The sequence below is a fragment of the Eupeodes corollae genome, chromosome 3, assembly GCF_945859685.1.
Source record: "Eupeodes corollae chromosome 3, idEupCoro1.1, whole genome shotgun sequence".
Classification (NCBI taxonomy): Eukaryota; Metazoa; Arthropoda; class Insecta; order Diptera; family Syrphidae; genus Eupeodes; species Eupeodes corollae.
In genome coordinates this window covers 65,084,994-65,109,216 of record NC_079149.1, presented here as the reverse complement: position 1 = coordinate 65,109,216, position 24,223 = coordinate 65,084,994, and the positions used below count along the sequence as shown (strand labels likewise).

At 34.1% G+C, this 24,223-nt stretch overlaps 1 protein-coding gene across 1 annotated transcript; it reads right to left on the bottom strand.

Moving 5' to 3' along the window:
* Positions 1-1,797: 1,797 nt before the first annotated feature.
* On the bottom strand, positions 1,798-22,252 carry LOC129950452 (integrator complex subunit 3 homolog). The gene is made up of 10 exons (XM_056062392.1): positions 21,965-22,252; positions 18,234-18,844; positions 10,302-10,935; positions 4,500-4,913; positions 3,560-4,375; positions 3,350-3,507; positions 3,148-3,292; positions 2,960-3,085; positions 2,710-2,898; positions 1,798-2,351 (listed from the first exon to the last, which is right to left on the bottom strand). The coding sequence occupies exons 1-10, from the start codon at positions 22,040-22,042 to the stop codon at positions 2,292-2,294; spliced, it is 3,231 nt and encodes a 1,076-aa protein (XP_055918367.1). The 5' UTR covers positions 22,043-22,252; the 3' UTR covers positions 1,798-2,291.
* Positions 22,253-24,223: the final 1,971 nt, after the last annotated feature.

Sequence of the window (24,223 nt, the reverse complement as noted above, 5' to 3'; positions counted from 1 at the left end):
GAGGAAGCTGTAGTGAAATTGGCAAAAATACGGACAGCAGTATATGGGATAAATGACATAGACATTTAGTGCCGATATTCAACAAATAAATACTCCAAACAACACTTCATAACCATCTTCATCTAGAGGAATGATGGACAAGCTGGAAATGTTTAAGAATTCGGCAAATTCCAGTTAAGACTTTTACAAAAAAGTCATGGACGTATTGTTAGAAATACGAGATATCAAACAGAATGAAGTTCAGATTTTAAAACAATAAGCTTTAGACAACGCTATCAATCAAAAAAGAATGTTATTTATACCACCCGTAATCGAAATTCTTATGATGCAGAAATTTAGGGCTATTTAGTGCCCTAATCTCGACTTGGTTCAAAAATCCCTTCCCCCTCAAACTTTTGGCGTTCCCAGCTTGACGTCAAGCTGGAAAGTTGAAAATTTTGGAGACTTTCTAAACCAAACAAATATTTAAAAAACTAATAATGGGGTCATTAAGTGCTTCTTTTGGGTTCCCTAGTTCGCGAAACTTCAAATTATTTTTTTAAGCCCATATCCCCAAAATTAAGTCGTAAAGCTAAAACGTTTATAGACTTTCTCAACCAAACAAAATTTTAAAAATCTAATGATGGGGTAATTGAGGGCAATCCCGACTTGATTCAAAATCCCTTCCTCTTCAAACTTTTGGTATTCCCTAATAAAATTTCATTAGTTACATTTTGAATTCCGATTAAGGTTACTTTGATTTTAAAAAAGAAATTCTTGATCTGATTGGTTGAATAGTTTTGTTTAAATATAATTGGTTGATAAAAAAATCTCCAAAATAAAATAAAAGTAAATATAAATGAGTTAAGCCTGTGGAGTTCCGTTTGCTGGGAGTGACGTCATCACAAATTGATTTTACCCCTGTAAAACACAAACAAGTGGGAATAAAAACCAAAACTGGTATTTTTGTTTGCAAATTATCTTATCTTTAATGCAATGTTTTTTTTTTTTCAAAATGTCGGGTACAGAATTTCTAAACAGAAATTTTATTTTGAGTTTCATATTTAAAATTAATCCAAAGTACCCCATCATTATATTTTTAAAATTTTGTTTGGTTTAGAAAGTCTCCAAAAACTGATGTCAAGCTAGGAACACCACAAGTTTGAGGGGGAAGGGACAACCAAGTCGGGATTAGAGCGCTTAATTAGCATAAAAGGAGCCTTTGATTAGAATTTCGAAATTCGATTTTGGTGTTCCCACCTTTACGGACGTACTGTAATGTCCTGTATTAGTCAAGTTATAAACTGGGGTGGAATCGGCTAAGGTGATTGTTGATAAATGACAGTCAAAATAATCGATCTATGTAAGGTTATAGTTAAATTGATACCTAAAAAGATTTCACAAGAATATGTGATAGTTTTTTTTCCTATAGTTTCTGAATAGAGTTGCCAGACGCTTACAAAAAACGAATGGAAAATTTGTTCAGTTACCTTTTTTAGGTACAAAAACACATTCTTGTGATCGACAAAGCTCACGACATTCGAAAAAAAGTAAGAAAAGTAAGAATTTTATTTAAAATCAGTAAATTTGATACTTTTATTTAGATATTTTATAAGCATGAATTTAAAATTCCACCAAGGCAACAACGAATTTTGACAATTTGAATCTGAAATTGTTCATTCGAATTGAATTAAGTTGAATCACTTATGGGTGTACGCGGTGGGCCCAAATTTGGAGCCATTTTCCCTTCATATTTTTAATTAGAAAAACATCAATCATAAAAATTCAAGATTACTCGAGTATCTTTGTCACTTGAATAGGAAACGATGCGTTTAACCTTTACCAACACCATTACAAAAAAGTTAACGAACATAAATCCTGCCTCAATACCCTACCAGTGTTTAAAAAAAAGAATCTCTTAATCAATCCGCTTAAGACTTTTTCAACATTCACTAAACCTATGGCGATCTGAGTGCTTGCTTTTAAATTGTTATTAATCATATGAGCTTAGACGATGAGTCATCAAAAGTAGGAAAAAACGACGTCCTAAAAATGAATTTACGAGTCGAAAATTCATGAATTTTATGTCTTCTTTTTAATTTACTATTGAAAGACAATTTAAAAACTGAGTGTTGATGATTTAAGTGAAAAGAATACTTTAATTTTTGTTTTTTTTTTGCTATATTTACCAAAGTAATTTGCATTTCATAAAAATTATACGACTATACATAAATATTTACATTTTTGATAACTAATACTATATTTTAATTTTTATATGTATAAACATAATGTGATTCTCTCCAAAGACGTTCTTATTCCGAATCATTAAAAGCTTTTTTTCTTTTCTTGTACAGAGGTTTTAACCATTCTTCCTGTAATAAATTATAAAAAATATTTAACAAAATAAAAATTTCATATTAAGGTAATTCCATCTTACTACAAATTAATTTTAATGTTGAAATGTAAATACTTATTTTAAAAAATGTAAATCCTTTTAAATACTCAAATGCAATAAATTCAATCGCGGAAAAATCGAAATGATATACTTATTAAATGAAAGACAACAAGAATTATGGCATTACATTTAAAACATAAATCAAAATTTATTAAAAATAAATACAAAATTGAAAAGGTGAAGAGATACATTTTCTTATCATCTGTTTTAATTTCAGCCTTTTCATGGAATTACCCTCTTTCGGGTAATTGTATATTATAATATTATTAACTTACCTCACTCGAATCTTCATCACTTGTGTACATTGTCTTAATTGGATCTGAAGTCTTTTTCGCATTGTTTCCTGAATTATTTGATTCTTTTTTATTATTTGGTGGTTTCCTCCCTCTACCACTACCTCCACGCCGTCCCACAGCTGTCGTGTCTTCTTCCGCTGCTAGCGCAAAAAGATCACTATATTGTTTCTTAAAAAAAAAAAAAACAGTGTTAAAATTTAAACATTTTATATAAAATATACATAATTACTTTTGTGGTTTCGCTACTGTGACTAAATGCTGTTTGGAGTGCTCTTTGCATTGTATCATGAACGTATAGCCCGGTACCTGTTCCATGACGACAACTTCTTCGATAGTGCTCCAAATGGCTTAAAATCTTAAATTAGAGAAAAGAGCCAATTAATACAAAAATTGTGGAAAAATCGAAATTTAATATACTTGGTCCGCAGATGGTGTACTCCCCATTGACTGGTTTCCCTTTAAAGGGCGCTTTCGTTTATTTGGTGAAGAACTTGGATATTTTGAAGTTAGAAGTCCTGCGATTATTTCCGAAAGTTTTTCTTCTCCTCTTTGGCACCAAAATCTAATCAAACCAATTAATAAGTAAACGAAATTTTTAAATTAAAATGATTTAAAATACCTAAGAGCAGATGTAACAAATGGATCGCCTCTTGTCTTAGTTTCTCTACTTAGAAGCAATCTTATTAATTCAACGTTTGGGTCCTCATTTTTTAATAAAAGAAGCATATAACACAACGCTTCAGGATGGTTGGCTGACTCCAGTTCCGGCAGTATGTCCTAAGAATTTTATTATATTATTTATTATAAAGCATATCAACTGTAAGGTTACCTGTAAACACTTCAATGGTATATCGTGAGCTTGAACTAGTTGCCACAAACACAGTTGTTCGAATGTCTCATATGATAAACTATCTCGTATACAATTTATTAATCCGTCGTGCTTGAATAGCGACAGTTTTCCTTGTGCAATGTAATACATTAAGTCACGAATATTCTTTGCGTCGACGCACCTTAATGTTATTTTGATCATTTCATTATTGTTAACTACGTTAGATTTGAACTCTCGGTATATGTCTGGCAGGAGCCATAAAAACATTTGTGTATTTTCATTTTCAAGAGCATTTAAATCCCGCACTAAGCACTTGTCGATTTTTTCTTCTAAGGCATCACAAAGAGTCTTATAAACACAGGTTTTGAACTGATAACATTGGTTTGCATTTCGGCGTGCTTGTACTTTTGTGTAGACTTTTAAAAAGTACAACAGCAAATATCCAGTTTCAGGAATTTTTTCATAAATTGAAGCTAACAGGACACTAAAAGGCTTCTTAACCTTTTCCTCTGACTCGTATAAGCTACGAAATACGGTAAATATTGGATAGCTTATGCTTCTGGATAAACTTTTTTCGTCTGTCTTACTCTCTGTGAATATGTTTTCAGGTAAGGTTTCTTTAAGTATAGCTTGTACATTGGATGATACATAAAGTTGTTGTTGTTCATCTATCAACGATACCGTAAGAGTTCTAAATTGATCGACAAATTCTTCTAGCGACGATGAATTTCTTTTTAGTACAAATTGATCAAATGAGTCACTTATGCTACTTGGGAGTTCAGTTTTTTCTGTAGTTGGTTTCTCCTTTAAGCGCACCTTAAGAAATTAAAGTAACACACAATCAACATTTTGCCATGAAAAATAATATCTTATCAAAATAAATCAAATGATACTAATTTAAATAATTAAAAGTAAGGAAATAAAACAACGAAATGCATACCTTTGAAAGTGGCAAATCATCATCGTCATCAGTAAGGTCCTCACACTTAATACTAACTATTTGTTCATCTTCGTCTTCACTAAACGAGGGTTCTACTTCTGGTTCGTTCTTTTCGACTGCATTCAGAACTGGCGTTGTCTCTTGTGTATCGTCTAAGTTGTGGGTTGCATATTCACGCGTTTCCATTGAGTCTGTTCCAGGACAAATAATTTTGTTTTCATCCAGATTATAGACTTGATCTTCTTTTTTAACGCCTGGCTGATTCATTTGAACAGGTACAAACATTGAACCAACTGGTGCTCCGGCTGCAGGTGTTGTCGGACACACAAATTCACGGAAGTTTTCACGAATCAAATTTCGCAAATCTCTATCGAGTTTAGGTGATTCAAAAAGTGGTTGAAGATTTGGAATAACCTATGGAAATATTGTTTAATATTAATTAATTATTAATATCAAAGACCAAAAGTATTTGACATTTTAAAAATGATTCATAGTTAAAAACATTGAAAACATAGTCGCGGTTACAGTAGTAGTTTTCGTGAAGGTAGCCAAAATTGAATATAAAATATTATGTTATGAGCCAAACTTTGTGCAGAAGGCGTAGGGTACGAAGATGTACCAGGTGTGTTCAAAAACAACCCGGAATTTTTAAGTTTCGCGGGTCTGGATAGTCCGAAGGTCAACGTTTGTTTTGTATTGTGTTGGTATACATGTCCCTAAAGTATGATGCAGTTATATTCACTGTTTAGTTTGTCTGTGGTAGTTGCTAAGGTTCGATGTGTTTTTATGAGCTTTTTTTTGCTTGTTTAAATATTTAACCAAAAAAGCAATGGCATGAACATCGCTCAGGAGCTGTTTAATGACGTCAATGACTATCCAAGTTCGTTTGAAAGGGTCATAACTGGTGATGAAACATAGGTGTACGGTTATATCGAAACCGAAGGCCAATCGTCCACCTGGAAGCATCCAACGTCACCGACGAAAAAAGCACGTCAAGTTCAATCAAATGTGACACAAGTAAGTCTTTCGACAAAATTAATTAAAGTCCTGAAAGAAATGTATACGGGGACGCAAGCAGCAGTCAGGGATGGTTCAGCTTACTCTCAGTGGTTTGATACAAACTCAGGAGTTAAACAAGGATACCTGATAAGTGCTCTTTAATTTTCGGTCTTTATAAATGTATACCCGGTGGAATTCATATTGCTGACATAGTTTTACTATCGGAATCACCTGAAAACCTGCAATCGATGATTAACCTGGGGTCTCTCTATAAACACTGAAAAATCGAGAATTATGGTCTTCACACATAGCTTCCAAAGTTTAAATACAAATAAATGCAACTAAAAAGGCAACAAGATTGAAGTTACTAAAGAATATAAATACCTGGGAGTTAAACTGAATACGGTTCTAAAAAGCTGCTGCTTCCCAGAGCTTGGTCAACATGAAGTGGCGAAAAATATTTTACAACCAAAACATCACTCTTTCATCTAAATATAAAGTCTTCGAAACCGTAGTAAAATCAACACTCTGTTATGCTGCACAAATTTAGGGAATAGATGAATTTGAAGTGGTTGAAAAATGTCATCGAAATTTTCTGAAAAAAATGTTTCATCTACCAAGAAACACCCCAAATTATGCATTATATCTTGAAACAGGGTTGCCTAAGATTTTTACTAATACCCTTAAGTTTCAAGCAGATTACATTCTAAAAAGTGCTTCACATTCTGATAATCGTCTAAAGAAAAAATTGCTGCACTACGAACAAAGAAACATCGACTGGGGGATAATGAAATGGCAAAATAATGCCTCTTATTACAGCATTAATTTGGACTGGAACTTCAGTAACCTAGACTCCTTAAAGGAACAACTTTACTCCTTAATGAAAATAAATGAAGACTACACTCGTAACGCATTGATTGAAGAAGCACGTCAATCTGAGAGTAGAATTATATATTCACAATTCAATTATCACCTCTGCAGTAACAACTTCTTTAAAGTAAACCTTAGCTACGAAGAAATATGGCTGCTGTCGAGATGTGAGCTTATCTTCCTTAACAGCAGTCCATACAATGGTGCATCCGACCAATTTTGCACGCTGTGCAACATGAAGGCCAAAGAAGACAACTTTCATTTTATAAGCATTTGTCCAAAATTCAAACACCTAAGACTTGCATATCAAGGAAAGGAACGCTTTACAATGATGGAAACATTAGAAATTTTAAACGGAAGAAACTGGAAAGAAATACAGACATTTGTTGATGACTGAGTTTATATAACTTTTCATCACCATTATAATATATTGCCATTCAAGCTGACCGCTAAGCCAAAGCTATCCCAAATGCATAACCATAATACTTAAACTTTGTAACCAAATAATTGTTCGAATAAAATGAATAACTTACTTTACTAAAATTATCAACTATTAGCATCAAGAGTTCTTACCACAAGGTCGTACGGTTAATAAGGAGTATTATCTTGAAGTTATGCGACGTTTGCGTGAAGCAATCCGAAAAAAAAACGATTAGATTTATGGAAAAACAATGAATGGCTTTTGCCACATGATAACGCACCTGCTCACTCGTCGTTGCTTGTTCGTAATTTTTTGGCAAAAAACAATACTGTAGTCTTGCCCCAACCTCCATATTCACTAGACATGGCTCCGGGCGACTTTTTCCTGTTTCCAAAGTTAAAGAGACCCATGCAAGGACGGCGTTTTTCCTCGATTAAAGAAATAAAGGCCGAATCACTGAGAATGCTCAAGGTCATATCAAAAAGTGAATACCAAGAGTGCTTCGAAGATTGGAAAAATAGCTGGCATAAATGTATTATATTTGGGGACACTACTTTTAAGGGGACCACATTGATGTAAATGAATAAATACATTTAAAAAAAAAAAAAAAAAAACGAAAATTCCGGGTACTTTTTGAACACACCTCGTACATATTACGAAAAGGTTTTCGCTTTAAAATGTTTGTATTCGACTTTTCTTTTCAAAATTCCCAAATGTAAACAAAAAATCTTGACTCACAATTCAGACCATTTTAATTTTTTTTTTTTAATATTAGTTATACATTTTTCATAATTTGGTAATCGGTAATGCCATACACATTTTTGCTCAACACACTACGTACAGTGGTGTAAACAATAACAGAAACGAAGGCTTAAATTAAATAAAATTCATTTAAGAATACATTTTATAAAATGGGCGAGCAATTTGATTTTACCATTTTTTTGTTTGGAATTATGGTAAATTCGAAAAATGTACAATCTTACCTGGGAAATTTAATGGAAAGAAAATGGTTTTCTTGTGATTTATATTAAATGTTTGTTTTGTATAAATGAAAAAATAGGTTGGGGAAAAATACTGTATGAATCAAAATACTGTATGTACAAAATACTGCATGATCAAAATGCTGTATCTCAAAATTGTGCATTTCAAAATGCTGTAAATAAGGCTACAAAATAAAAATTGTTTTGACAAGTAAAAAAGTGCGCACTTTTTTATTTTCTCTTTCTCATTTTCTTCTTATTAGTTATTTGTATCTTTCTCATATTTGTACATGAATTGTTTCTATCATAATCAATTGCATAAACAATTGCACCAAATTAATTAATCTTTCAATACTTCCAGCATTATACAGTATTATGAGTTATAGTGTTTTGACAATACAGCATTTTGAAATACAGAATATTAACCATACAGTATTATGACGATACAGTATCATACAGAATTTTGACCATACAGCATTTCGACCCGTTCCCGAAAAAAAATACATAATGTTCTTGTTGGGTTGGGCTCGAAATACTGTATTGATCAAAGTACTATATATATAATACTGTATCTCAAAATACTGTATTTCAATTTACTCTATGTACAAAATTCTGTATTTCAAAATTCTGTACTTCAAAATGTTGTAAATAAGGCTAAAAAATAAAAATTGTTTTGACAATGTGAAAAAGTGCGAATTTTTCTTTCTTTATAGCATCTTATTTTCTTCTTCTTAGTTATTTGTATCTCTCCCACATTTGTATCTCTCAACAATTGCACCAAACTAATTGATCTTTTAAAACTTCCAGCATTATACAGTATTAGGAGTTACAGTATTTTGACAATACAGCATTTTGAGACACAGTATCTTAAATTTACAGTTTTTTTTAAAACACAAAAAGAGAAGTTACAAAAGAGAAAGTGTTCAAAACCTTTTATTTTGGGTTAAAAGTTAAAAGGACAAGAAAACAAAAAACATTGCTTAATTTTATTTAATTACTAGATAGACTATTTTAGAAGAAAAAGCTAATACTTTTAAAATTTAAACGAAGGCACTTTTGCATTCAAAAATTTCCACCGTGAAAATTGGAATAATCTTAGCAAATTTTTTGTCATTTAGAAAAAATGTCTAAATGTCTTTAGAGTTGATTGAAAAAATAACATCAGACGTAGTTATGTCCAAGTGAGGAAATACTAATTGGGTTTAAGTGTAAAATCGAAATAAATGGCTTACTACAAAAAAACACTGCAGAAATGTTTTGTTCTTAAAACTACTAGAAACCGACTGAATATTTATTTCCCCTTTTGCAAGAAAAAGATAATGGTGGCATTGGTCGCATTCACAAAGCTAGTGGCTACGTAGGAATCTGATTGGCTAAATCTAACTACAAAAGTAGTTGAAATTTCCCCTCCGACGTAGTGTAAAAAATTTGGCTACAAAGTTAGTGGAGAATGATTTTGACGTTTCAGAATCAGCTGCTCGGTAAAAATACACGAATTCAAAATAAAATACATAAATCATTCAGTATTTAAATAGAAAAATAAATCATTCAAATTGTGTCTTTAATTTGATTTTATTGAATTTAAGAACACAAAAGATAAGCTAAAGTTATCAAATCAAAAATGTTTCTTATTTTATATATTTGCATTTGTCAACAATATGACAGTTCCAGATTGACTAGCTTTATAGTGTAATTTTCCATTTACATAAAGCTAGTTGAATTTTGACTACGTAGTGGCTAGGTAGTCAAGGGATTCTGATTGGCTCGTTCAATTTTGATTACGTAGTGGCTAGGTAGTGAAGGGATTCTGATTGGCTAGATGCAACTTCAAAAGTAGTTAAAATTTCCCCTCCGACGTAGTGTAAAAATTATGGCTAAAAAGTTAGTGCACGCTGGTTTTGACGTTTCAAAATCAGCTGCTCGGTAGGGACACAAGAATTCACAATGAAATTAATCTTCCTATATATAAATACAGATATAAATCAATCATATTATATCTTTTATTTGGTTTAATTGAATTAAAAAAAAAACTGTTAAAAGTCCTTAAAACACAAATTTCTTATTTTATATATTTCTCATTAATATGACAGTTCCGGATTGGCTAACTTTTAAGTGCAATTTTGCATTCACGAAGCTAGTTAAATTTTGATTACGTAGTCACTAGCTGTGTAATTGCGCCCAATTTTCGGCGGTTTGCAAAAATGTTAAAGACTTATAACGTGGATTGAGAGAATGTCAATGAAATTGTTCTGCTGAATCTCTGGATGCACAGACTTGAATGCTTAAGAACTTATAAAATGCTTCTGAATTGAAGAATGTGGTCTACGAAAATAAAAAGCGTCAAGAGAAGAAAAAAATCTATAGAAATAGAGACACCGAGCTTAGTGTGGTAACTTCGAAAGAAACAGATTTTGTTTATTAAAATAATTAGACTAATTAGACACTGTTGTATACAAAACAATATACCGTTATTTTATGCCGTTTAATATTTATAAATATTATATTATATAACACAAATTATGAGTTGCTTACCTGTTTTTCCAGTATTTTTCTTAAGGAATTGTAAACCCCCGTCCTTATTTGCTCTTCACTTTTTGGGAAAAAATTCTTCATGATACGACATAAAAAGTCCAACAGCGTACAGCTAACAAACGGATGATTTCTTATTGAATGGTACATAACCAAAATACCCGGTTCAATATTCATAATGTTATCCTTGTTGGGGTCAAAAAACAACCAATCGTAAAACAATGATAGTTTTGCATTTGCCAAAGCTATTGGATTAGTGCATGAAGATATCAACCATCCAATAATTGCCCAACGTGGTATAATATCCGAACAAAGCATATCGTTTGTTGGATGAATAACATTGATGATGAATCGAATGAGATCCGAACGTAGACTATGGGACTCTGGTGTAGCAAAGTATTTATCTTGGAACCAATCTTGATAACGCTTTTGATTTCCAAATTTCACTGATGATGCAAGAAAGTGAAGCTTTCGTTCGACTTCAGGCGTAAGTCGACACTGAAGATATCGTCTGCTTGTTCGGATTTGTAATAATTGCCAGATGCCGTTGAACGATAGCAATAGTGTTTTTGGATTATAAAGAATATCACGCCAAAGTTGTTCAAATTCTGGAATTCGGGCAACATTTTGTAACAATCTGAAAATAGAATTGTGAAATAATATTTTTTTAAATATTGTTGTAATTATATGCACAGAAGCTATCATTTTTTGCTTCGATTTGTTAATTTTTATAATTTATCAAAGATAGTTTTGTGTACCACAAAACTTTAAAACTAATTTTCTTCATTTTAGTTGAACCTCGAACTTAACAATATTTCTGCCACGTAAATTTAAGATATTAAAATTAAATTAACCAACAAGATTATTTTATAGAAGTCGAACTTCAGTTACAAAGGTTGTTGTACCAAATCATACTTTATGTTTGCTTGTAACGTTAGGTTTTCAAACCATTCCCATTTATTTATTTTTTTAATCTGTTATTGGTTTGTTTAAACCTAGCACTTTCTTCAAAAAAATCACTTTGTAAATTAAGTCTATTGTCAAAATCTTGTTACTTTTCAAAATGTTTTATAAGTTGTTAGTCTTAAAGTTGAATTCGGTTAAAGTGCTTGCTAATGATGGAGTAGGACGCACTTAGGCTAGTTGAATGGCCCATTGTGATACTACATGAATCTTGAGCAGGGGCGTCTTTAGACTTTTGGGGGCCCTTTGTCAGTTGCAACATCATGAATTAAGACATCAAATTCAATTTCCTGCAGTAATTTATTGTCATCCCTGTATTCATTCCTTCATTTGTATACTTCCTATCCTAACATCCGTGTATTCACTTTTATGTATCTATCTGTCCTTCTCTTTGTCTATACTTTTCATTTACATCTTTATAACCATTCATTCGGAATGTAGAAGTCGTTATGATCGCACGGTCGCAATCTGATAATAAAATTAAGATTAAAATTAACTTCTTGTTGAGTCATTTATTTATTCGGAATCGGCTGTCCAAAGGACAATAGAATCGGCTGTCCAAAGGACAATATCAGAAGTGGGATCTATCCAATAACAAATAATTAATAAAAGTTTAAGGTAGTGAAAATAAATATGGACTTTAACAAGTGCACAGTGCGGGAGTTAAAGGGAATTCTTGCCCAGCTTAAGGATAAAACGACGGGAAGCAAAAACGAACTTATCAATCGTCTCAGTAACTACCAGTTCGAAGAAGTACAAAAGGCACAAGAATCGGTCGCGTCCGAAAGCCAATTGGGTCAGAATGAAGAGCGGGAAGACGAGACGGACGTAGGTAGGTTAAGGGACGATGTAAGTGCACTCCAACGTTCAATGGAGTTGCTGACCCAACAACTTACTACCGTCATCCAACTGTCGTCGAGTCTCCAAAAGGACAATTCGAGGCTAGTGAGCGAAGTGGAGGCAGCAAATAACAACGCGCAAACGTGCTCAGTGGTTTCGAATGCACAGAATGTAACGGTCGTCGGAAACAGCCAAACGACGCGAACGAGTGGTCTCGTCGCTTCTAGATCAACCGTTATGCCGCCGTCTCCAACAATGCAAACGAACACTAACACGAGAAATCAAAATCCAACCATGCAGCCGTCCTGCTCTACCAATGTTCTGTCTCTGCCATTGCTGGCAACACAACAGCCACCGACATGTATATCCAATGTGTGTGTGCCCGAAAGCATTTCTGTTTCTCCTTCGTCGGCTGGAGTAAATAGAGTCGCGAATGAGTTACTGTATTTTGAAAATAGAAAATCAACACAAACCGAGTTGCCGCCTGCACAAAACGTTAACATTCGCGATTTACTTTGTGTAATTCCAGAGTTTGAACCCGGTAATGGAAGTCTTTCTTCCACACAATTCGTCGACCGTGTGGAACAATTAAAAATCGCGTATCAGTGGAACGAAGCATCCGTTCTGTTCGCAGTGCAATGTAAAATGAAAGGGGCTGCAAAATTGTGGATTGACGCACAAAATGTTTTTAAATCATGGCCCGAATTTGTGAATGCCTTCATGTTAGATTTTCCTTGCGATATTAATACAGCCGATGTACATAGACAAATGATGCAAATGCGCGTAATGAGAGGTGAAACACTAATTGAATTCTATTATAGAGTATTGTCAGTCGGTCGTCGCGGTTGTCTCGATGATAACGCGATTATAAGTTATGTAATTAACGGGCTGTACGATGATGGGTTGCGTAGAATGCTGTCGGCTTGCTCGTTCCCAAAGTGTTGCGATTTACTGAAAACTCTGAACCGGGTGTGCGCGAGTGAAGCTCCTTATGTGAATGCACCATGTTATGCTCAAGCTCCACAAATGCAATTCAGTGGTCAACCACGAGAGAATTCGGGACCTATTTGCTACAATTGTCGCGAACGCGGACACGTTAAAAGGCATTGTAACCAACCTCAAAGGAAACCGCGCTGTGAAAAATGTATGACAAATAGCCACGAAACGAAAAATTGTCCCTATCAAAGTAGAGCCCCAATTAATACAATCACGAATAGTGCGCGTCAAGAAACATTGAAAACAATTTTTATCAAGAACTTAAAATGTGTTGCATTAATTGACTCCGGAAGTAGCTTCTCGCTTGTACGTAGAAAATTGTCCGCGAATTTCAAAAATAATATCGTTCCGTGCAATGAAAAACTCGTTGGATTTGCAGGAGGCGAATTTGAGTGTCGCGAAAAATTGATGGTGCCGATAACAATTGACGGGTCTGAATTTAAGAGTGAACTCATGGTCATCGATGATGAGGTGATGTCGTACGATGTTATAATTGGAGTCGATGTTCTGGGTAAAGGCCGCGTCGTAATCGAAAACGGACATTGTGAAATAATTGCGCTTGACCATGAAAAAATCGATTTTGGTGATCAACTCTCCGCAGAGGAGAAGCATAAATTAATCGCTCTTTTGAATTCGTTTGCGGGTTGTTTCGGTGATAATTTAAAAGACCTTGGGAAGTGCACGTCGTTGAAAATGCAAATTAAGCTCATGTCAAACAAACCGATCGAAAAAAAACCATACGCTATTCCTTTCCCAAAACAACAAACTGTGAACAAAATTGTTCAGGAATTACTTGATTTAGACATAATTCGTCCAGCTACATCTTCGTATGCATCACCAATTGTTATTGTTCGGAAACAAAACGGTGAAGAGCGGCTATGTGTGGACTACCGTGAGTTGAACGCAATTACAGAAAAGCGACCTTGGGCAATGCCGACCGTCGAAGAAGTTCTTACATCTATGGCAGGTAAGCGATTTTACAATACTCTTGATATGATGTCAGGCTATTACCAAATAGAAATCGAAGAAGATTGCAAACAATACACAGGATTTGTTACGAGGGATGGGCATTTTGAATTCAATCGCATGCCTTTCGGACTCAAGAATGCCCCCTCAACGTTCCAAGAGATGATGCAAAGAATAAAAAATCAGTTGAAAAGTAAAGTCTCCATGTATGTGGATGAGATTGGGTCTGCATCGGACACTTTCGAAGAGGGTCTTCATAATCTCGCGGAATTTTTATCTATAATTCGACATGAGGGTCTAACATTGCGTTTATCAAAATGCTCATTTATGAAAAACAATGTAAAATTTCTTGGTCATGAACTTAACGAAAACGGTATTACCCCAGGAAAGAACAAAACAAACGCTATTCGTGAATATCCAGTACCGACTAACCCAACGGAGATACGAAGATTTTTGGGTCTCACTGGATTTTTCAGGAAGTTCGTAGCCAACTACGCACATATTGCAACACCTTTGACTCGCCTGACAAGAAAGGAAGCCGTGTTCAAGTGGTCAACCGACTGTGAGAATGCGTTTCGAAAGCTTGTACACATTTTGACAGAAGAACCAGTGCTTAAAATCTATGATGTAAATAAGGAGCATCATATTCACACTGATGCCAGCAGCGTGGGCCTCGCAGCGATTCTCCTTCAAAAGAACAAAAATGGGCAGCTAGAACCAGTTTCATACTTCAGTCGGGCATGTAGCGAATCCGAAAGTCAATATCACAGCTACGAACTCGAAGTGATGGCTGTAGTCGAGGCATGTGAACGATTCCGCATTTATGTCCTTGGAAAACATTTCACGATTGCTACCGATTGCTCTGCAATATCAAGTTTGAGATCAACGAAACCACTTATACCACGTATAGCCCGCTGGTTCCTAAAACTACTGGAATATGATTTTGACATTATCCACCGACCTGGAGAGGCGATGAGGCATGTTGATGCGATGAGCCGTGCTCCGGTAGAAACCGTTCATGAACCACAAGACATAGGTGCCTGCATAATGAATGTACGAATCTCTGAAAGCGATTGGGTGTGGACAATGCAAAAACAAGACGAAAAATTACTTCAAATAATGAACATTCTCTCTGGGAAAACAGAGTCAAGTCAACAGACGAAATATTGTAGCGAGTACGTAGTGAAATCCAATCGACTCTATAAGAAAGGTGATGGAAACAAACTTTTGCTAGTTATTCCTCGTGGTATGCGTTGGCGAGTCGTGAAACTGTGTCATGATGACATAGGACACCCTGGCGTCGATGGAACAGTCAAACGAATTTCACAACATTTCTGGTTTCCTAGAACTCGAAATTTTGTTAAGGGATTCATAGGGTCATGTATTGAATGCTGCTATAGTCGTGATCCGAAAAAGAAAGAATGCCAACTGCATGGAATGGATATTCCTAAAACTCCATTTCAGGTCTTACATATGGATCATCTGGGACCATTTATCAAAAGTCGTCGTGGAAACGAACATACACTTGTTATTGTCGATGCTCTTACAAGGTATTCTATTATATTTCCTGTTAAATCAACAAAAAGTAAGCCTGTCATCGATTCGCTGAACCATTTGACATTGAGTTTCGGTGTACCAGAAACAATTGTCACCGATCGAGGAACTGCATTCACCTCGGCTTTGTTTGAAGACTTCTGTAACCATAATTTAATACAACATATTAAAGTAGCAGTGAGGACTCCACGAGCAAACGGGCTTGCTGAGAGAGTGAACCAAAGCATATTGGCCTATTTAAGAACTTCATCCAACGATGTTAAAGATTGGGATACCAAGCTCCGTGAATTGCAGTGGACAATAAACACTAAAACTAATTCGACAACAAAATTTTCTCCGATTGAACTCATATACGATTTTCCACTCCGTGACATCAGTGGCAATAAATTGTTATCAGCACTCCATGAGGACGACATCAATCTGGCTGACAACCCACCAGCTAATGAGAAACGTGAAGAAGCAATCAAAAATATCGAAATAGCAAGAGAAAAGTGGAAGAAACAATTCAACGCTAAATACAAAACGCCACACAAATACGAGGAAGGAGATCTTGTGCTCATCGAAAGTCCGATCCAAAGTACAGGCGAGTCTCGGAAGCTAGAAAACAAATATAAGGGTCCATACTTGGTGACAAAGGTTCTGCGATTCGATCGTTATGTCGTGGAGAACATTGATGGAGTGAAAGTTAAGCGCAAGTTTACTACAGTAGTTAGCAGCGATAAACTCAAACCTTGGTGTGCTCTATATCCAGAGATCGACGAAGACTACGACACCGAAGAAGAAGACCAAAATCTGAACCATAACACAGAGTAACTCGGGACGAGTTGAAGTCAGAAAGGGCCGAGCTGTCATCCCTGTATTCATTCCTTCATTTGTATACTTCCTATCCTAACATCCGTGTATTCACTTTTATGTATCTATCTGTCCTTCTCTTTGTCTATACTTTTCATTTACATCTTTATAACCATTCATTCGGAATGTAGAAGTCGTTATGATCGCACGGTCGCAATCTGATAATAAAATTAAGATTAAAATTAACTTCTTGTTGAGTCATTTATTTATTCGGAATCGGCTGTCCAAAGGACAATAGAATCGGCTGTCCAAAGGACATTATTTTCAATTGATGTAATTGACAAGATGTTTAGTTGTAGCATTGTAGTTCGAAGTTAATTTTTTATCTGGTTCAATTCAAAAAATCTACAGGCAGTTTCTACAATTCGAAATGAGTTCCCAATTTCATTAACTGTAATTAGACTCTACAATTTTGATATTGTAATAAGATCTTCATTTACATCTTTATTGAATACTTTTAAATACTGTACGAGGTGCAGGCATTCTACCTCAAGTTTGTCTGCATTAACATCTATATGAAATTTTTTCGAAAACTGTTCGCAAGAATTTAGCAACTCCAATGAAGTCAAATATTGCGATACACAAAAAAGCCAAACAAAGCATTAATTTCTTGATAGCAATTGGATCGTATTTTTAATTGCAAAGTAATAGTGTCAATAATTGGAAAAAAAACATTGAGGACCATCAAAATATGTGGCAAAAGAACTTCGTACTATTTTTCGTTGCATCAAGTCTTTATAATTATCATCCGGATTCTAAATTTTGGCACACGCTTCAAATGTATCAAATTTCTTTCCCAGATCATTTATGAAAGAACATAGTGCACAAAGCAAATTGGCAGCAACGTCAATCGTTATTGTTTCTCTTTGAAGGCTCTTGCTGGTTTTATGAATTCCCTCTAATATTGCGCTCCAAATTTCTGTTTAAATGAGGAACTCCAGTTTTGACATTTTCCTAGACAGGCTGTGTCTGGAGCTTGCTCTGGATCTATAGAGATAGATGTCAAGGCTTTACTAATTTGCTTATAACCATGATAGAGCGCCTTAACTTCATCAGCTCGTGCAGACCATCTTCTTTCAGAAAGGATTTTAAGAACTCTATGTGAACCTAAACATTCATTTTATTTCGTATTATATATAATTCTTGTATCGATTCATTCACTTTGAGTTTTTGGATTTAGGGGCCAAATAATTGCGGGGCCCATGCCTAAAGACGCTACTGATCTTGAGGCTTTCTTCTAAGCTCAATGAAACCCTTACCAAACGTAATAGGCCGATTATGTTAATATGCTTTAATTAGATCGTTATAGAAGAATTTTCCATGGTAATTCTTGTCTTTTTGAGCAGGGCATGTATAGAGGAGGTGAAGAACTGTTTCCTCTGTTTATCGAGCTTATGTACGAGCACCTTGAATATAAAAACCTTAGTCGAAATTTAGGCCAATTAAGCCTACTATCTCAATTACCTCATACAAAAATATTACAAAATATTAAGCTAGTCTGTGAACTTAGCTGAAATCTGAGCTTCTTACATTCCTATTAAAGAGCTATTGAAAAATCAGGTAATATTAATTTAAAAAGTGAGAACTCTATTTAAAACCGAAGAACGATGAAAGTTATAAACCTAAAATTTATTGATAGTATGTAAACAAAGAAAGATAAGAAACTGAAAAAAAAACTAATAGTTTCTATTTTTTTGTATACTTGTAAGTTTGGATAAGATAAATTGTTCACATTCTATATCTCATAGAAATACAAATACTTACCTTACAAAATCCCTTCCGAGTGGTATAATGTCCTGAAATCTATCTCTTATTAAGGCAACCACAAATGTTATCTCTTTATTCCTTAAATTAGTTAATAGCGGGCTAGTATGGTCTTCTATAAGTCGAACATAACTATACACTACTGTCCCAACTAAAAACGGATAATTTTCCAGCCAAGGACGAAATTCTATAAAGATGTCAAGAAGTCCTTCAATAAGAGAAATGTTTTTTGGTGATATATCTCCTCCACCAGCTTGTCTCATACAATTCCATATAGTATTTTCAACATTTAGAACCCTATTCTTGACCAATTCATGTAGCAACCATATCAATTGCCGTCTACTAACATCAGTTAGTTTTGTATATTTATCAGCGACCAACATTGTTAAGTTGGTTAGTACAAAATTTAAGCCATCTCTTGTTATCAGCGTCAGATCACGATATATTTTAGGTGCTGCTTGAGGATCAGTTAATATTATGTATAAAAATCCAATTGATATTTCTTCATGTTGTTTTTCTTTGCAAGCTTGTTGTGACAACAAGTCATGCATTTCTTTATCATTCAAGCCATTAATTTGGTACTGCAATGCTTGATAAGCTCGTTCAAAGCGCTTAAATGAAAGAAAAATTAAAAAAGAAAATATTATATTTATTAATTACTTATTTATTGCGATATTTAACTACTAAAACAAATATTGCATTTAGAATGGTTAATTTTAAAAAGATGATAATCTTGCTTTTGATACAAATTCAGTTAGCTTTTTTGCTGTCTTTTGGTTTCCAGTTTCATTATTATATCGCACTTTTTATCAACTATTGATTCAACAGATTGGAAGTGTGCTTTAAATTAAAAAAAATGTCTTCTATATATTTAGTGTTGATGAAGGATAGAAAAAATCATTTAAGCGTACTAAAAAAGATAATGCTTTCGTGGCACTTGCCACGTACAGAGGCTTTGCTTATTACAACTTTTTGTTTTTCTATTATGTATATCCCTTTAAAGCTATTCCTAAATGACGAAAACGCTTGCAGAACTTTATCTCGCTCAGTTTATTTTTGTCGTGTAAGGGCCGTTTCAAAAACGACTTGCTATTAGTGAAAAATTTCGATTTTCTAGTGTTTTTTGGCTTTGATTTTCGCCGTAGTAAAACCTCATTTGTAAAATCGCCATAAGAGCAACTAATGGCGCTTCTTTATTGCTCTTGTCCATTATGTAAAGAATCAGCACAAATTTAATGTTCAACAAATGTGTTCGCAGTGTAGGGGATTAGGCAACAAACATGTTTGGAGAGCATGTTCGTCGATTGGGGCTAGGTTAAGAGAAGTGAAATAACGATTGTAATTTTTATCTCGTAATTTCGTACGCTTAAAGAAATATTGAAAGCTGTATTTGATACAGTTGACAGAAAAACGCTTTTCTATAAACTTTACAACTTAGGTGTATCATCCTAGTTTGTTAAAGGAAAAACTTTACTATCAAACGACAGATAGCGTTCATAATAGATGTGGCAAATCAAAAGAGATCCAAATAAATCGAGGACTACGTCAAGGATGCAATCGCAGCCCATTCTTCTTCCATAGCATTGGAAGTAGTCAAGGCTTATCTTTATCTGGGAATGACTCTCACGATCAATTTGAATAACCTCAAAGCCAAGGCTGATGCTGCTAGAACGGCTATTTGCTCGAACTGGAAAAAAATGTTCGATAATAACAACATTTCAACAAACGCCAAATATGAAGTTTTTAGCGGAACTACAAAAGTAGTTCTGTTTTATGGAGGACAGATCTGGGGTGTTCGGAAATACGAAATTGTTGAAAATTCGATTCTTCCTTAGAAAAGTATTTCTCCTCCCTCTAAGTAAGCCTAAGTATATGTATCATTTGGAAACAGAGCTTTCGACACTCTTTGTATAAACATTGAAGGTGAGCGCAGACTATTTGATACAGGTGATTAATATGGACTGAAACCGATTGCCAAGTATTACAATGATTGTGGTATTATTCTAGAACTGAATGGATGTACTGGTCTCCAGATAAAAAAAGCACTGTACGAGGTTATCCAATGGATCGATGAAAATGAAAGGAACACATTCATAGAAAAGGCGAGACCATCTACGAAAAGGGACACTTATTCGAAACTTAACTATAATTTAAATGAACATAATTACTTTAGGCTCGATTTTGCAAGAAAAACTATTGTAACTATTTTTAAAGTAAGAGGTGAACTTCTTAACCTAAATTGTTTGCCACACAGAAACGATTTGGTTATTGATCCTTATGCAATATGGAAGTGAACGAAAACACCATCCACTTCATCGGTGTTTGTCCAATATTAAAGGAGCTAAGGAGACACTTTTTTCGAAAAAGCTATCTTAGCGACAATGAAATAGTAATTTACCTAAACGGAGAAGTTTGGTTGCTGATCCAAAAATATACAACCGAGGCGTTGATCTATAGAAGAGGAATCATAGATGACAATTTTTAAACTACCTTTTTCTTGTATTTTGTAAATAAATTTAAAGTAAACAATTTCCATTTTCCAAAGTAATTTTGTTTCGACTTAACTAAAAGCCACAACTACTCTCGTTTATTCTTTCTTTGAATTAAAAGTAAATTTTGCTACAAGTCAATAAGTAACTAAAAATTGTATTATTTTAAATTGAATATAAAATTAATAACATTGTCCCTCGGGCAGACGACATTTTTGTCATGCCTTATTATTTATTCCTTAAACCAAAAAATCTATGTAACAAGAAACTTAAAATTATTGAATAAAAATATCTATCTATCTATCTATCTTAAATGTAGGAGTATGTGTAGCTTTTAATAAATACTGTCGAGAGAAAATGATTCTGAAAATAATGGTTGGAAAATTAACAAGGACTTCATCTACTTGGTATCTTCTACATATTCACTAAATCAAAACAAGATTAACATTCTATGTTTCTAGGTCTAAAAATGCTTTTAAATAATAAAGCACTCTTTAAAAAAACAACCGACAATGAAAGCTGAAATTATCCCCTTAGATTATACAGAATTAGTTTGAGTGTTTTGAGAGGAAATTCTTTTAGAGTGATAAGTATAGTTACTATCGAAGGAGTGTAAAAAAATAAAACTAACTTTGTCTTCATGAACTCAACAGCACCGCCCCCGCATAAGGTGTCATTGACTTTAATAGCAACACAAGTGTGGAAAGATAGAAGCAGCTTGAAGCTGCCTTTGATTGATAGTTAGATGCAACCTTAAATTCACTAAACCCTATTTAGAAATTTATCCTCAACCTGATTTATCGTCGCTTGGAGTAAATTGATGAACAATTTAAGCGAACCTTTTTTTCTTTGGAATTCTAATTGAACTAGATTATGCTGGCGTGTTAATTGCTTTGCTAGTCGTCATAATTGTTTACAGAGTAATTATAATTTAATAATTTATTCGCCTATTTATCGGTCATTCTAAAAAAAGTATATGTATTTATTTACACTGGTGGGGCTCACATCTTAGTTTACAACCGTGAAAGCTTTATTCCAAGCAAAGTTTCATGTTGCTCAATTATGCGACGACCCAAAAAAAAACTGATAGAACTATTTGTAAGACGACTTGTTGGACAATTTATAATAAACTTGCATTCACTATTTTCAACTTATTACAAAAACCATGTATTCTTAAAAACACAAATAAAATACTTAACAAGAAAAGTTTATTTTTAGATATATTTGTCTCAATAAGCTTACCTCCTCGAATTCATCTCTGAAATCTACGCTAGTGCACATAAACAACTTAGAAGTTAACTTTAGTGGCTCCATTGCCATTATGATTTAATGGCACAGATGCCAGCCAGGGTAACAAAATTATGTTTTGTGATGTTTGTTTATTTTAATGTTATTTCTTATAAAAATAAATTAAGACATTTGTATTTAATTATTGTTTTTTAAGGTGCATTTCGTTATAGAACGTGGATTAATCGCATTCATAAAGCTAGGCAAAATATAATAATTATAAGAAGTTAGAAGAAACCTGTCAAATATATGCATTAAATTGAAAATGAAATATTATATAAAGAAGCCCAACATTCCATAGTTGTTCTTCAATTTCCAGTATCATCATCGGTGAGAGTCTTACTTCCAAGGAAATTTTGATCCCAAGGTAATTTTCGGTGCTAAGTCTGAGGGCACACTGATTTTTCACCTCAACCTCATCTCTTAAGGCTAGCTGCAGATGGGAACAATTTGTCTTCAACTAAAAAGTGTTTCCGGGGCAAATTTTTAATTTCTGTTTAAAGATTGTACACCTAAAATAAGAATTTGAATTGCCAAATGTGCACACAAATCTCATTTTCGAAAAAAAGTTGACAGCCAACAGATCAACTGTTTTTGATTGAGCATTACAAGAAGAGTTTATTCCAGTCTGCAACTTTAAAATTCAACATTTTTTCTGGAGAGGTTTTCCTAATTTGCTTAATATGCTTAATATGACTTTTTAACGAGAAAATATTTGACATTCACATTTTTCTACTAATATACCAAGTCTAGTATACAACTTTTATAGTTGGAAACTCAAGATCTCAGTGAAAAAAGTGAAGCGTGAGTTTTGTATTTAAGAAAAGAGTAGATATACTGTTCAAAACAAACTTATGAGAAATATATATATATATTCTGCGCGTCTGGAAGTATTCTACTAACCCTGTCACACTTAAAAGAATCATTGGACTTAAATGCATTGAAATCATTGAATTAAGAGCACTTAGGCTAGGTGCGCACATGCAACTTTTAGTTTCGAAATTGGTTGGTTTCTAAACCTATAGACTTATATGAGGGTCCACGAACATGCAGAAACTATTCTATCACCCATTCGAGCAACTTTTAGTGTGTGTTTTGACACAAACTTGACGATCACCTCAAACTAATTCCTTAGTTTGTGTCACAAGGAATTATAGGTAGCTACGAGGACATTCAACTAAACCGTTGAATAATTTTCTGTAAGTGCAAGAGAGACAAAAATATATTCAAGGTGAATAAATGGTTCCTGTCTATTGGTTTATCTCGTTGATTGCTTTTAGAGTTGCTTATGTGCGCGAAGTTTGGGCAACTAACGATCGCACTATTTGGTTTCGAAAAAGTTGTATGTGCGCGCCTAGCCTAAGTGCTCTATCATACACGTATTAGTGCATTTCAGTCCAATGATTCCTTAAAGTTTGACAGGGTTAGTAGAATACTTCCAGACGTGCAGAATAATATATATTTCTCATAAGTTTGTTTTGAACAGTATATCTACTCTTTTCCATTCCTGACAACAGTACTCGCACACAGGAAAGGTTGAGAGTTTTAACTCACTAGGCCCTGGTTCACAACGGACTGTTGCGCCACCCAATTTAATTTAATACATAATACAACAGAAATACAGAATAAGACGAATTCGAAACTATTTTGTTTTTTTTTTTTCCTGTGCATCGGTTTATATCGTTGATTACTTTCGGAGTTGCTTTTGTATGCGATGTTTGGGAAACTAACGATCGAACTTTTTGGTTTCGAAAAAGTTTCATATGTACGCCTAGCCTAGGGATGTTTTTCACAAACTTGTTTTTACTTCAAACTTTTTTTCTCTGATGATTTGTATTTTAAATCAAAGCATATAAAATGTGCTTAGAAAGAAGTTGTATTTGTGGTCATTTGATCCAGAGCCAAAACGACAAATGGCCGCACCGATCATAAATCGATCATGAGTGGGAAACTGAGGTGACTAGGTATTGGCTTTATGAATCCATTTGGATTTTCAGCTAGCCAAAAATCAACCAGACCGAATCAACTAGCCAAATAGTTATTTTACACAATCTTATCGCGCCATCTGACTATTGGCGCTTTTCTTTTTAAGTTCAGAGCTGAGCACTGAGCAGAGTCTGAACGAACAGAGTAGATTTGTGAGCAGAGTATGTTCAGAGCTCTCTGATTTAATTATGAAACAACTTCAGCACTAAACTGTCATGATTCATAAAA